This window comes from Strigops habroptila, chromosome 9 (assembly GCF_004027225.2).
Source record: "Strigops habroptila isolate Jane chromosome 9, bStrHab1.2.pri, whole genome shotgun sequence".
Taxonomy (NCBI): domain Eukaryota; kingdom Metazoa; phylum Chordata; class Aves; order Psittaciformes; family Psittacidae; genus Strigops; species Strigops habroptila.
The window spans coordinates 3,111,151-3,123,965 of NC_044285.2; the positions used below are offsets into that span (position 1 = coordinate 3,111,151).

Below are 12,815 nucleotides of genomic sequence, written 5' to 3' on the forward strand. Positions count from 1 at the left end.
TGCAGCGCGCCCCCCCCGCCTCCCTCAGGCTGCCCCGGTACACGTCGGTTACCTCAGGCGAGCCCGCCTTGTAACCTGCTTCCTAAATACAACCTGAGGGAAATATTTCCCTAGGATCGCAGAAATAGTCTTTAAAAAGGCCTTTTGTGACGAGACTAAACTGAGAGAGCAGCTGAAAACTTGAGGCAAAATAAAGCAACTTCGAAAGATTGGTGAAACGACACCTTGTGCCACGGCGCGATCCTCAGGCAGGGAACTCCATTACCTATGGTATATATTTTATATATACTGGGCAATATTAAATATATTCATTAATAGTGTAATTATTATAATTTATTAGTGTCATAATTATTAAATATCTATTACATGTACTTTTTATATATATTGCCATATACATAGCTTAGATAATCAAGCGTATATCCTTTAGCCGTATCTCACGGAGAACACACCTACAACCGGCAGGTATCTACTGGTCTGCTTCTCACCTTCCGCCCCTATTTGTCACGTACCAATTAAAGGCAGCTAATTGATCCTACCTGGTCTTTACAGGAATGACTCAGAGACCGGAACGGATCTCCTGCTGCTCTCCTCAACCAGCCGGAGCCGCCTCGCTGCCAACACCGCCAGGTCGTGCTCACACACCGCGCTGCATCCGGTGAGAGGATTAAATGTGGGTTTTAACGCGTCTCTGCATGGGGGAGCTGGATTAAACCTACTGTGTTAAAAGTGAGACCCCGTCTTGAAGCAGCTCACTGAATTTATCACATATATACACATAAAAATGACGCGCTCTCCCGCTGGATGGCAGCGGCAGGTCACAGCGCTAAGCAGAGCGGCGGCACGCTCCGAAACCTTTATTTCTACGTTAAAACATCGCTGTGAAGAACCATCCCCTCAGACGCTCCCGCCTGACGGGCGCTAATGGCGGCCGCGATCCCTCCTCCCCCCGCCCGCCGACCAATCACCGCCCCGCCGCGGGGCCACGTGCCTCCCGCCTCGGTAGCGATGGCGCCGGAAGCGTTTTCTTCCGCCTCGGTAGCAATGGCGCCTCCGGCCGCGCTCCTCCTCCTCCCCGCCGTCACGTGCCCGGCGCGGGAGCAGCACCCGGAAGTGGCGGCCGGCGGCGGGAGCCACCGCTTGTTGGCGGCGGGGAGCGGGAGGAGAGCGGCGGCGCCGGGCCCTGCCGAGCCGGTGAGCGCCGAGCGGGCAAGGCGGCGTCAGCGCGGCGGGGACGGGCCTCCCGCCCCCTCACCACGGACCCGGACCGGACCGGGGGGCTGTGAAGGGGTGGTGAGCGCTGAGGGGCTGGGGGGGCTCTGAGGAGGTTGGGGGGTCTCTCAGGCTACGGTACAGCATCACTCCGGGGTGAGGCTATGCCCCGGGGTGGGGGGACTACGAGGAGGTGTCGGACTGAGGAGGAGCGGGGGTATCTCGACCCCTGAGGGAGCCCGCGCTGGGGGGGGGGAGGCTGGGGACTCGGCCCCGCAGGGAGCTCAGAGGTTTGCCCTGCGGGCTCATCTTCTCAGAGGGGCTCTAAAGGGAAGGGGCCGCCTCAGGCTGTGCCTGGGCTGGGAGTGCTGAGTGGGGTTTGTCCCCCTTCTCCCTGCAAAGCTGGGGGAGCCCGCTGCGGCTGTGACAAGGAGATGGGGCTGGGGTGGTGGGCACAGCACTGGGGAGAGGGGAAGGTGCTGCTGCCATGTCCCAGTTATCCATAACCCATCATTGCCTGCATTTGGTGTTCATAACGCACCCGTAACCCTGGTATTTCCCCTGTGTCTCCTGTTTGCCGGCAGCCCTGCCAGCTCTCGGTACTGGTGTTGCTGATTCAGGTCTCTTGGCCCATGGGAGTGGGCACTGCATGGCCAATGCAGTGGGAGAGCGGCTGCGTGGCGGCCCTGGCACACGCAGCCACAGCACAGGGAAAGAAGTGAGTCCCTGCTCATCTAATCCACCCTGACAGGGGGTTACTGTCTAATGGCAGGATCAAAGTGTTTCTAAATCAATAAAAATGGAACGTGTTGCTAGTTTAGTGGGGATAACTCACAAGGAGAATATTATCCGGTGCTCTGAACACATCCATCAGTGATTCTTCCTTTAGAGGAATTGTTTTTAAGAGGGTAGAGTTCTTCAGGTTGCTTGGTTTTATTGAAAATGAAACTTGAGTCTTCAGAGGCTGCATCATGAACAGTATCAGGTTCTTTGTGATTCGAGGTGCCTTCAGTGGCTAATTCTCTGGTTTGAGTTTATGGTTCAGCTTTTCCATGGTTGGGAGAGCTCATAGTTGTTGTTGACGTGAATATTTATTTTGTGGCAAATTTAATGCTGTGTTTCTGTGCCAAGGGAAAAATAAAATCAGTAATAGGACATTGACTTCAGCAAAAGTTCTATAATCAATGAAAAACCTGTTTATTCTTGCTTTAAAAGAGGGGCAGTCCTTGAGAGTGGTGGTCACAGATGCACCTGTACAAGAATCAGCCAATGGTTTGCTTCCATGAGCAGTAACAGGTGAGATGGGAAGCTCAAAATTTAGGTTTCAGGTGGACTCTTGATTTGCTGTGGTGTGAGCTGAGCCTGACAGGCTGAAGTTCATCTGCATCATGCCATTTCGTTACCTAGCCTAATGATAGGCAGTTTTGTGCTTCCAATTGATATGCCAGCCCACAAAGATTAGCTTAACAGTGCTGAAAGACTGAGGCAGTGGAAAAAGAGGGGCGGTTGCAGCAGGAAGAGATTGCCAACCCTTTATGGCAACCAGAATCACCAGCAGGTCCCCCTCTCCTGTGCCTCTATATTCGTGCAGTGCCTTGTGCAGTGAGGCCCTGCCTGTGGCTTGTGTTTCTTGGCCCTGCTGTAATATAGTGCTCAAAGAGAACATGTTGTTTTAAGGCATTTGCTGATGATTTATTTCTGCCCTAATTTTGTCTGAGTAGCTTTTGAAAGCTACTTGAGGTGTGGTTATGGAAAGGAGTTAGTCTGACCTGCTCTTCCCTTTCTCTAATGACCAGCTGTCTGCCTTAGTCCATAACACATCTTCGTGCCTGGTGGTTGGAATAGGTAATTTTTTACCTCTGCTGTAATTTTACCTGCTGCCAGAAGTCTGCCAAAGAGCAGAACAGTTGATAGAAGCACCAAAACAAAGCTACACTAAATCAAAACAATGGCCACGCAGTTGAGCTTCCCACCTCAAACCCTTGAGGGACATGAGAGTTGTATCTCGAGCTCTGTGTGTGTTGTCTTGCAATTTGGAAAGTACTTTCCCTTTAAAGTTCATGTTTTCTGTGCTTGGCAAAAGGCAAATGAAGGCTGAAGGATGAGGAAATTGTGAATAACTGTTAACCCAATCGGCTGGTTGAACCTGTGCACCAACAGCTTTCCTGCAGGGAGAAATGGGGTGATTCTCAGAACATACCAAGGTCTTATTTTATGAAGAATTCAGAAACAAAACCTATTGATTTATACTTGGCAACTGTTAAGTAACAAGAGCAAAAGTTTCTTTGTTTTATTATGCCCAGTGCTGTGTGTGAAAGCATGAAAATAATCTCCTGAGGCAGTTGGCTTTCAGGGTAAAGCTAATGAGTCTGCAAGCTTGGAAACTGCTTGATACCATCTCTTGTATAAATGGAAGCTAATGGTCCCTCACTGCCTTAAAAAAAGTTAAATCTAGAAGTGTTTATTACTAATTTATGGAGTATTATGAGACACTCATTAGGTCTGCTAGGACATTCTGACTTCAGAGTGAATTAGTGGCATTCCTATGCGGACCCAACTCTGAATCAATTTGTTCTGTAGTAATTGGTGTGCTTCACCAACTGGTGTGCTTTGTTGGTAACTCCTGACCAGAGTCAGCCCCTGTGTGGGTAGAATTAAAGCTTCAAGGCTCGTTTGTAAGTTAAGCCTTAGATCAGCTGGGACCCCTTTGGGTCAGTTACATTGAGATAGAAGAACGTGGTCTGAATGCTTATACAGTGGGTTCATGAAATGACTTAAGTCTGTTGTGTGAACTGCTGAGTGAGCTGTATAAATATTTATTAGATATAAATTTGGAGTGCTTTATAAATCAAAACCAAGTCCAAAACATGCTCTAGGTTTTTAAACTACCCACAGCCTGCAACACGATTGTCCTTCTCTACAGCTGTTACAAAAGCATCATCACTTCACAATCAGGCTGGTATGTTAAGGCAGTCAGGTGGCTGCCTCTTGGGAGAATGATTAAATGTTTTGGGATGAACACTGAGGATAAGTAAACTTGGTGTGAGTCAGAGGTGGATCAATCAACTGATAAGAGCAAACTCACCCTGCACATGCTTTATGTACATGGCCCAGCTTTTGAGTGCTGCCTCCAGTAAAGCTTGTGGGTATTGTATTGATTTATTGATTTCTAACTTTGTCTCTCTCTTTCAGGCTGACCTAATCTGAGTTTTTCCTAAACATCATGGGAGAGATTAAAGTCTCTCCTGACTACAACTGGTTCAGAAGCACAGTTCCTCTTAAAAAGGTATGTACAGACGTCATTGTCCTGTGGTGAAATGTCTCCTCTTGCTTGTGGTGGATGAGACGGGTTAATGTAGAACGGTTGTGGCTGTGCTGGTGACCTGGTTTATCTCCTGAACTGTTGTTCCACGTGTCATGTGAGTGCACGAAAGCATGCCCTAAACTTTCACATGCTTCTGGGAGGTCACTTCTGCATGTGGTGGTGAGCAGAGGCTCACAGCTGTGAGCCACAGCAGCAGTATCTGGCATCCTGATTCCAGCCATGCCCGAGGAGGAGACTGAGGAACTGGGGTGTGCTGGGACCTCGTGCAGGGCCCCTCATGGAGCACCAGGGCAGGGCAGCTGGTCAGCCACCACACAGCTGTGCTGCCAGAGCCACCTCTGCTCTTCCTACACATCGTTCCTGAGAGTGTAAATGTGTCTGAACCACGGTGGAAAATACCGTATGGTTTCTTCCACTGTGTGTCCTTTAGATGCCTTCTGCTTAATCACACTTTCCAACTACTTTCTCCTCTCACTTGGGTTTCTTCACTCCGTTTCGCTGAACCACAGGAGAGCGTTTGAGGTGAGCAGTGCTCCACCTTTGCTCTCTATGTGCTGAGTGGCAGAGGGCATGGAGTGCAGCACTAGTACGTAGCTCCTGCCCTGGACTAGCTCTTGTACATACCTGTTGCAGATAAGGTTTGTGGGGCTGCAGTTAGAGACTAACCTGCAGCAGCAGCCCAGAATCCTGCCAGACTGAAGGATGGTCTTGCCTTTACATGCTGACCTGCTCCTCCTGCCACACAGTTGTTGAGAGTCAGTGACCTGTCTAGCTTGGGGGTGTTCGATAGTTTGTTTTTGGTATCAGCTGACCTCCAGCTGGTTCAGTTTCCTAATCTGGATGGCTGTGTGGGCTGTGAGAACACAGGGATGATGCTGGCAGCAGAGGCAAGAGCAGCATTACCTCTTTCAACAGCAAGCTGGTTGCAGTTGGGCCACTCAAAAGGGGCTGTGCCCCAAACCTAAGGAACAATCCTTCCATATGCCCGGCATTATTTCCACTGAGTGGTGTGTAGCTTTCTATAAGAAACTTACTTTATGGAGGTGCTTTGGTTTTTCTGTTCAGGGTTTCTCATTCATTTTTGCCAGTTTGTGCCTTCTGTAAATAAGAGATGCGTTGCTGTGACTGTGCATGCTGTGTCTCGGCTTTGGCTGCCTAGCTTCTTTCTTTTTCTGCCCAGTACCAGATCTCCTGGGTCTGTTTGTGCCATGCTGTAGCCTTCAGGCAGTGCCTCAGCAGGTCAGCAAACCTGGGAGAGAGTATTGCATTGGAAAGGCGTGCGGGTGCTCTGAGGCACTGCTTTCTGGGGTGCAGTGTGGTAAATGAAAGGCACTGGAGGTTGTGGTTACAGCAGAACACGCTCCTGCTGCCCTGGGGACTGTGTGTCACCGCAGCTCAGTGCCAGGGGCTGCTGCCCTCAGCTGCTGCTGGGGTTTCATAAACGGGGACATGCGTAAACTGAAGCTGCTGGTGACCTTCAGACTAGGGAATACCTTATCCTCCCGAGTGATTCAGTCTAATGGTGATGCATGTGGGGTATGAAGAAGGTAGAAATAAGCAAACTAGTCCTGGTTTCTGGATAGAGAAAGGGAAACAAAGCACAACTTGAAGATGTAATTGATCTCTAAAGCAGTCTTTAGGAATACTTATTCCCCCCAGAAGTATAGGCAAAGCACGTGCAGAACAGAGGAAGGAATGCCCATCATTGCTGCCGGTAAGCACACGTTATGCTGTGAGATCGACCTAAGGAAGCAGAGCTGGAGCAGTTTGTTTTAAAACAGGCTGAGCTGTTCCTCCTGAAAGGAGCAGGAAATGCACAGCTCCATCACCCTTCCGGCTCTTCTCAGATACAGGAAGCACAGCACAGAAAATAGCAGCTTTAATCCAAGTTTTCAGCTTTGCCTGTGAGCCACTATTTGCATACACTGCTCCTGTCTTAGATAAGTTCTTTCTAAAAGCCTTCAGCAAGGGACACTCTGACTCTGCTAAACTCAAGCGGGAAGTTCTGCCGCTTGTTTTGGTGCAGAGCAGGGTTTAGTTGTTGGTGTAAACTGTAGGCGGTGTTGATTGATCAACCAAAACCAGAAGGCTGTGACCTCCCAGCTCAGCAGTTACCCACGCTGCTGTCTGCCTGCACAGTGCTTGGCCTGGTTTGGGAGCTGGAGTGAAACCACACGATATGTGGCCAGGAATCAAATCAAACAGTTGTTGAAACCCATTGATTCATTGTCTGGGCTCGAGGAAAGAAACGTCTCTGAGCCCCAAGCTCTCTTGATGTGAACTAACTTTGGTTTTGTGATTCCAAGGAGTATTCCTAAAGGTAAATGTTGTCGTAGCTGCCAACAGATGCCCAGATCCAGCATTACTGATGGAGTAACAGCTGGAGCTCTGGAGTTGTTTGCAAAGGGCTGTTTTGGGGGGTGGAAGGGCTTTTGTACAAGGTTTATTTTTGAGTGGTTTCAGTAGTGGGGAAGCTCTGCTGTGCAATCTTGCTTTTTTTTCACAGAGACTTTACAAAACAATATCACGTGATGTCTCACATGCTCCCAGAGCCTGAAATACTGGCTTTATTACAAGCAGATCTGTTAGTCAAGCAAATCAGCTTTGTGATACGCTGTTCTCCTCTGATTCCCTGAGAAGCTTAACTGCTGGGATGGAAAAGCAAATTGTGCTTGTGTGTTACTGTTCAAAAAGCCCTCAAATCTTGATTCAGAGGAGATGAATTTCTACTGTGTGACACAGGCTTTCCCCAGAGGTTTGTGCTTGTTGATCTGGTTTGAGCTTTGGCTGGGTTGTGGAGTGTTGAAAGAGCATCCTAAATAATCAAAACAGTTTGCTGGTGGAACAGGCCCTGAAAAAACAAGTCAGGACCCAGCTAGAAAAGAAGACTTTTACCTAATTCTTATGCTTTTAAAGATACTAATTGTGCCTGAAATGGGCACTGTGTGAGGAACTACCCCTTAAGGATGGCAGCTTGCATGTGAATACTCTGCTTCAGCCAGCCACGTGTCCTGGGCGCTCCAGATGCTCCCAAGGTGCTGCCAGAGGATGGAAGCATTTTTCTTTCCAGGTCAGCTTTGCAGTGCTGCTTTGGGAGCTGTGTGCATCCCTCTTTCTGGCAGCCAGCTGTAACTGCTTCAGAGCAATAATCTGTGGTGTTACTGCTTAATTCAGTAAGCTTGTGTGTGTCCAGACCCGTAATGACCAGTGAGTGCAAATGTCGATGGTTGTTTAAAAAGCTGCCCCCGGGGGCAGTGCTCTGCCAGCCCCATGGCTGTTGCTCTCCATACCTTGAACTGACCTCCTGGGTCTCTCCTGGGCCATGGCACAGTGGCTCCTTTCCCAAGGCACCGTGTTTGTTATCCAGCTGATGTCAGGATACACACATTTAGTCTGGCAGTGCATGGCCACAGTTCTGCTCCAGCTGTATCCACACAAACCTTAATGTGCCAGTTAGTAAACAGCTTTGGAGAAGGTTGTGAAAAAGAGCAAAAGGTGATCTTGTTCAGAGGGGTCTTGGGAATTACAACATTTACTAGATGACACATTTTGTAGAATCACAGAATGGTTTGGGGTGGAAAGGACCTTAAGATCATCCAGTTCCAACCCCCTGCCACGGGGAGGGGTACCTCACCCTAGACCATGTCACCCAAGCCCCGTCCAACTTGGCCTTGAACGCTGCCAGGGATGGGGCACTCACCACTTCTTTGGGCAGCCTGTTGCAGTGCCTCACCACTCTCACAGTAAAGAAGCGATGCTGGAAGCTGGCTGAAGAACCTCATGTGTCTGGTGTGTTTCTTCTCCCCTCCCTATGCCTCTCTCTTTCCAGATAATAGTAGACGATGACGACAGCAAAGTCTGGTCGCTGTATGATGCGGGGCCTCGGAGCATTCGCTGCCCGCTCATATTTCTCCCTCCTGTAAGTGGAACTGCAGATGTGTTTTTCCAGCAGATTTTGGCACTGACTGGATGGGGCTACAGAGTTATCGCTGTGAGTATTCCCAGTCCTGTGTCAAAGTGAGTGTACTTGTGCTGAGAGGCTGGATAATGAAGATGAACTTAGTTTTGACTAAGGGAATCTACAAAAAATACGATGCTGAGTTGCACTCCAGAGTGCGCAGCAGGTCCAGGCTGAAATCTGCTGCATGTCCGCATCAGCACTTACCCAAAGCCTTGTGCATACATGTTGTTAGCTTCTCAGGGTGTTTTTCCCCTGTGTGCCCTGGACACCGGTCATCTTTGCCTCCAGCTGGATCTTTGTTAGCCATGAGGCAAATGCATGGGTTAGTTCAGGCTTTCCATGTTTCCTTAGGGATGGTGGTTCTTTGCCAGCATGCTAAGTCACTCCTCAAAATCCCAACAGCTCTTTTGTGGCTTCTCAGCTCCTGAGCAGGACTGAAACAATTGATTTGAACAACATTATTTCTGCTAAACAGCCTGGCTTCAGGAGCACCCTCACAGCAGTTTGCAGTTTCTGTGCCTGCCAACTTCACATGCCACAGAATCACTGAAGAATCATTCCAGCCTCTCCTCAGTGATTACAGAATGAAGCAATGCTGCACTTTCCCCAACAAACTTGCTCTGGGGTACCTTGTCCTGTATTTGTGCAAGCAAAGGGGAGGTGTTCACAGCCTTGGGCTGGAGGGACCTTGCTGAGGAGCTTGAGCCTCGTAATATAGGCTAGGCAGATTGCTATCTTGAAACCCTTAATGTGAGATTTGGTGTGACTTTCGAGGACGCAGCTCACAGGTACTGATCTGAGATGGCTTTTTCTAACTGTCTGTTACTTTAGTTGCAGTATCCGGTGTACTGGGATCACCTTGAGTTCTGCGATGGGTTCAGAAAACTGTTAGACCACCTTCAGCTGGATAAAGTGAGTGCTCAGGGGTGGGGAAATGGATGTGGAGTTGCAATAAAAACCTAATGTTTGAGAGTCTCACTTAAGAGCAAGTGTATAGTATGACACAAAAACGTAGCCTAGAAATAAAGAGGCTGTGTGTTGCAATTTTACATTTGAAACTAGTTTATTTTTAAAGGTGAGTACCCTTGAAAATTGTTGTACTTGGCCTAAATTCAGCTGCTGTTCTAGGCGTGTTAAATTGGGTAACTTCAGGTTTTCATGTGATCCTGTGGAAGTTATTCTTCCGAACTCACGTAGTGCAGGATACCACAACAGAGTGTCTTGGATTGGGATAGCTATTGAAGCCAAAGTGAAATGTTTCCTTTTCATTTTCCTTAAGCTTGATGAGCACACAGACATTGGGCCTGTGACCTGGAAACGTCTCCTCCTTTCAGTCTTGGTCACATTTATATCATGCATGGACCCAGAAGCTGAATGGAAGAGTGATTCTTTAAAAAAATGGGTCATGAGGACGGGGTAAAACTGCAGTGACTTATTTCTGTAATGAACCTTGTGCTTAGAGGTCACTTATTCCACAAGTGTAACATGATCTGTTTGGTTCTTTTCCTCGAACCAGGTTCACCTTTTTGGAGCATCTCTGGGAGGCTTTTTGGCTCAAAAGTTTGCTGAATACACACACAAATCTCCCAGAGTTCAGTCTCTGATCCTGTGTAATTCCTTTAGCGACACTTCCATCTTCAATCAGACATGGACAGCAAACAGGTAAGCAAGGCTGAGACAAACAGATTCATGGCATTAACTTTTTTGTGATGAAGTGTCCTCCTGCTCTAACCTGTTTCCAGCCTGGGTGAGGGAGGTGTGGGATGGAATTCTTGTGAGTTTTGAAGCCATATCACAAAGAGAATGGAAATGTTCACGATTGGGAGTGTGGAATCTGACAGACGAGTCATTCCATGATCCTCTGTGGATGTGTGGTCAGATTTAACAACTGCCTGTTTTCTAGCAAAGCCATTCAGAGTGAGAAAAACGTTATTCACTATGTTTAAAATACAGTTTTGCAATGTAAGACTAAGAGCTTCCCAGAGCAGTTCAGGCACCTCGCTGCCAGGTTTTCCCTCTCTGTGCTCTTGAAGCTTCTTCAGCTTCAATTCATTTGAAGTTAAAGCACAAAGTCCATGCCAGGAAAGGGAGGGCTGACAACAAAGCATGTTACCATTGGGTCCTGGGTGCTTGAAGACTGTTACATCTTGTTTCTGTTTCAGCTTTTGGCTGATGCCTGCTTTCATGCTGAAAAAAATTGTCCTTGGGAATTTTGCATCTGGTCCTCTAGATCCCGAGATGGCCGATGGGATCGATTTCATGGTGGACAGGGTAGGTACCTGTGTACTCTCACGGCTCTGATGTCAATCTTGGTAGATTTGCTTAGCAGGAGGTTGTAGATACTTCTGCTGCTTTCTTCATTTACTTACCCAGGAGAGAAGAGGAAGGGATGGATCTTGAGCAGATGCTGTCACAGCCCCAGCACTTTATCTTGTGCTGCAACCATCTGCCTTAATAGTTCTGTTTATGGAGCTCAGAAGAGAGGACGTTAAACTGAGGTGGCAGAGGAGAAGGTGCTGGGCTATGTCTGTAGGCCACGCTCTTGAGGCAGGAGCAACTAACGGAACATATTTTAAGCATTTGTCTCGTGCAGAGTAGTATTAACTTGGAACTCTAATCTTCAACTGAAGCACAGGCATGTTTCCCTGTAAAACTAACTTCTCTTTGGCTCTGTTGTTAATATTGCCTTAACTTCCTGCAGTGAAATATGGTGTTAATCAGAGTTTCTCTCTACTGAAAGCTGGAGAGCCTGGGCCAGAGCGAGCTCGCCTCGAGACTTACCCTCAACTGCCAGAATTCCTATGTAGAACCTCATAAAATTCGGGACATCCCTGTAACCATCATGGATGTAAGTTAATCTCAATGTCATCCTTTTGTGTGTTTTTCTTAAACACTGTTTCCTCTCCTTGGTGGGAGGGGCCTGGATATTCTCTTAGCAACTCAGTAAGTACTGGCAGCACATAACTTCATACTTAGATGAGTATTCTGACTGGACAACACCAAGACTCTTCTGTGTCAAATCATGAACTGGATTTTCTGTGCAATAACACAATCATATGTTCATGTATTGCAGTGTTCACTTTCTGATGCGTTCATTTTGGTTTCTGTTTCATTAACAACTGTTCCACAGAGAAGCTGAGAATTGCTTCCAGGAGCAGCATATATCCAGTCTGATTTAATAAGCAAAATCTGGGATTCAGATGTAACTGCTGTGACTTGTTACGCAGGTGTTTGACCAAAGTGCACTTTCGACTGAAGCAAAGGAAGAAATGTATAAACTTTATCCTAATGCCAGAAGAGCTCATCTCAAAACAGGAGGCAACTTCCCTTATCTCTGCAGGAGCGCTGAGGTCAACCTGTATATTCAAGTGAGTGTCTGCATTCAAACTGGATCTGCTGATGTGCACAGCAATAGGAAATGCTTTTTCTGTGCTGGCTTTCGCCCGTTGGCTTGCCTGAGCTCTGCTCCTGGCTTGCTGATACAGAATGCAGGGATGGGAGTAGTCTTGTTCATGGGGGACTGGCTTTGGGGATTTGCCTCTTGCCCATTTTCTCTGTCTTCTCATACTCAAGAGCCATAACTTCATCCTCACAAGAATTACTCAGAAGGAATGTTTCTTTTTGTACCAAACCCTTGTGCTTCTGCACTTGTTTCAGCGTTATTTTGTGTTCAACAGATCCATTTACTGCAGTTCCACGGTACCCGGTACGCAGCCATCGACCCCTCCATGGTCAGTGCGGAAGAGCTGGAAGTCCAGAAGATCAGCCTTCACTCCAGCAATGAACAAGAGCAGTAGGTTTTGGAGCACTGGTGAAAATGAGGAAACAGTTCCGTGGTCTTCCTGTGTATGAGCAACTGTTCCCACTCTGCCCTTTCCCTTGCGTTAGCCGATTATCACTGTGTGACTCCAGCAGGATCAGTCAGTGATCTGCCTGTGGACAGTAACCTCCAGCAGTACAATGGGATAGAGCTGTGTAACTTTTAGTCTTTGAATTCAAGGAAGCCTCTTTGAAGACTACAGTTTTAAAAACAAAGAACACTTTTTGCTACCAAAGTCCTCACTATCATGTTCTTCAGCAGAACAGGATTTCTTTTTATACTCCTCACTCAGCTGTATATATTGCCACACGCAGATTGTGTACTTAGAAGCCAACATATATTTTTGTTGACCATTTGGTTTAAGTGACACTGTTGCCATCACTTATTTGCCTTGTATGTTGTGTTGTAAGTTAGTTTGTTTCTATTGGAAATAAAGCATTGGAATTTTTAACTTTCTCGCTGTTTAAAAAATGGTTTCCAATAAACCTTCACTTTCAGCA

At 47.5% G+C, this 12,815-nt stretch overlaps 1 protein-coding gene and 1 long non-coding RNA gene across 4 annotated transcripts; both read left to right on the forward strand.

Annotated features, from left to right (window-relative positions):
* Positions 1–62: 62 nt before the first annotated feature.
* On the forward strand, positions 63–667 carry LOC115612806. Its single transcript, XR_003993161.1, has 3 exons — positions 63–270; positions 428–462; positions 550–667. It is a non-coding gene; the product is annotated as an uncharacterized LOC115612806 (long non-coding RNA).
* Positions 668–1,074: 407 nt separating this feature from the next.
* On the forward strand, positions 1,075–12,812 carry SPG21 (SPG21 abhydrolase domain containing, maspardin). 3 transcript variants are annotated; one of them, XM_030497566.1, is made up of 9 exons: positions 1,075–1,191; positions 4,402–4,495; positions 8,364–8,525; positions 9,327–9,407; positions 10,012–10,157; positions 10,658–10,766; positions 11,236–11,343; positions 11,723–11,863; positions 12,173–12,812. In XM_030497566.1, the coding sequence occupies exons 2-9, from the start codon at positions 4,433–4,435 to the stop codon at positions 12,290–12,292; spliced, it is 930 nt and encodes a 309-aa protein (XP_030353426.1). In that variant the 5' UTR covers positions 1,075–1,191; positions 4,402–4,432; the 3' UTR covers positions 12,293–12,812. The 3 variants fall into 3 exon arrangements, with proteins under 3 accessions (XP_030353426.1, XP_030353428.1, XP_030353427.1); XM_030497568.1 differs by lacking the exon at positions 1,075–1,191 and adding an exon at positions 1,273–1,290; XM_030497567.1 differs by lacking the exon at positions 1,075–1,191 and adding an exon at positions 1,983–2,505.
* The last annotated feature ends 3 nt before the right edge of the window (positions 12,813–12,815 follow it).

Excerpts from the sequence above, each read along its gene's own strand:
- SPG21 (XM_030497566.1), top strand. The coding sequence starts at position 4,433 with ATGGGAGAGATTAAAGTCTCTCCTGACTACAACTGGTTCAGAAGCACA. Across the intron at positions 9,408-10,011 it reads ACCACCTTCAGCTGGATAAA|GTTCACCTTTTTGGAGCATC; the intron begins GTGAGTGCTCAG and ends TCCTCGAACCAG. Across the intron at positions 11,344-11,722 it reads TCCCTGTAACCATCATGGAT|GTGTTTGACCAAAGTGCACT; the intron begins GTAAGTTAATCT and ends CTTGTTACGCAG.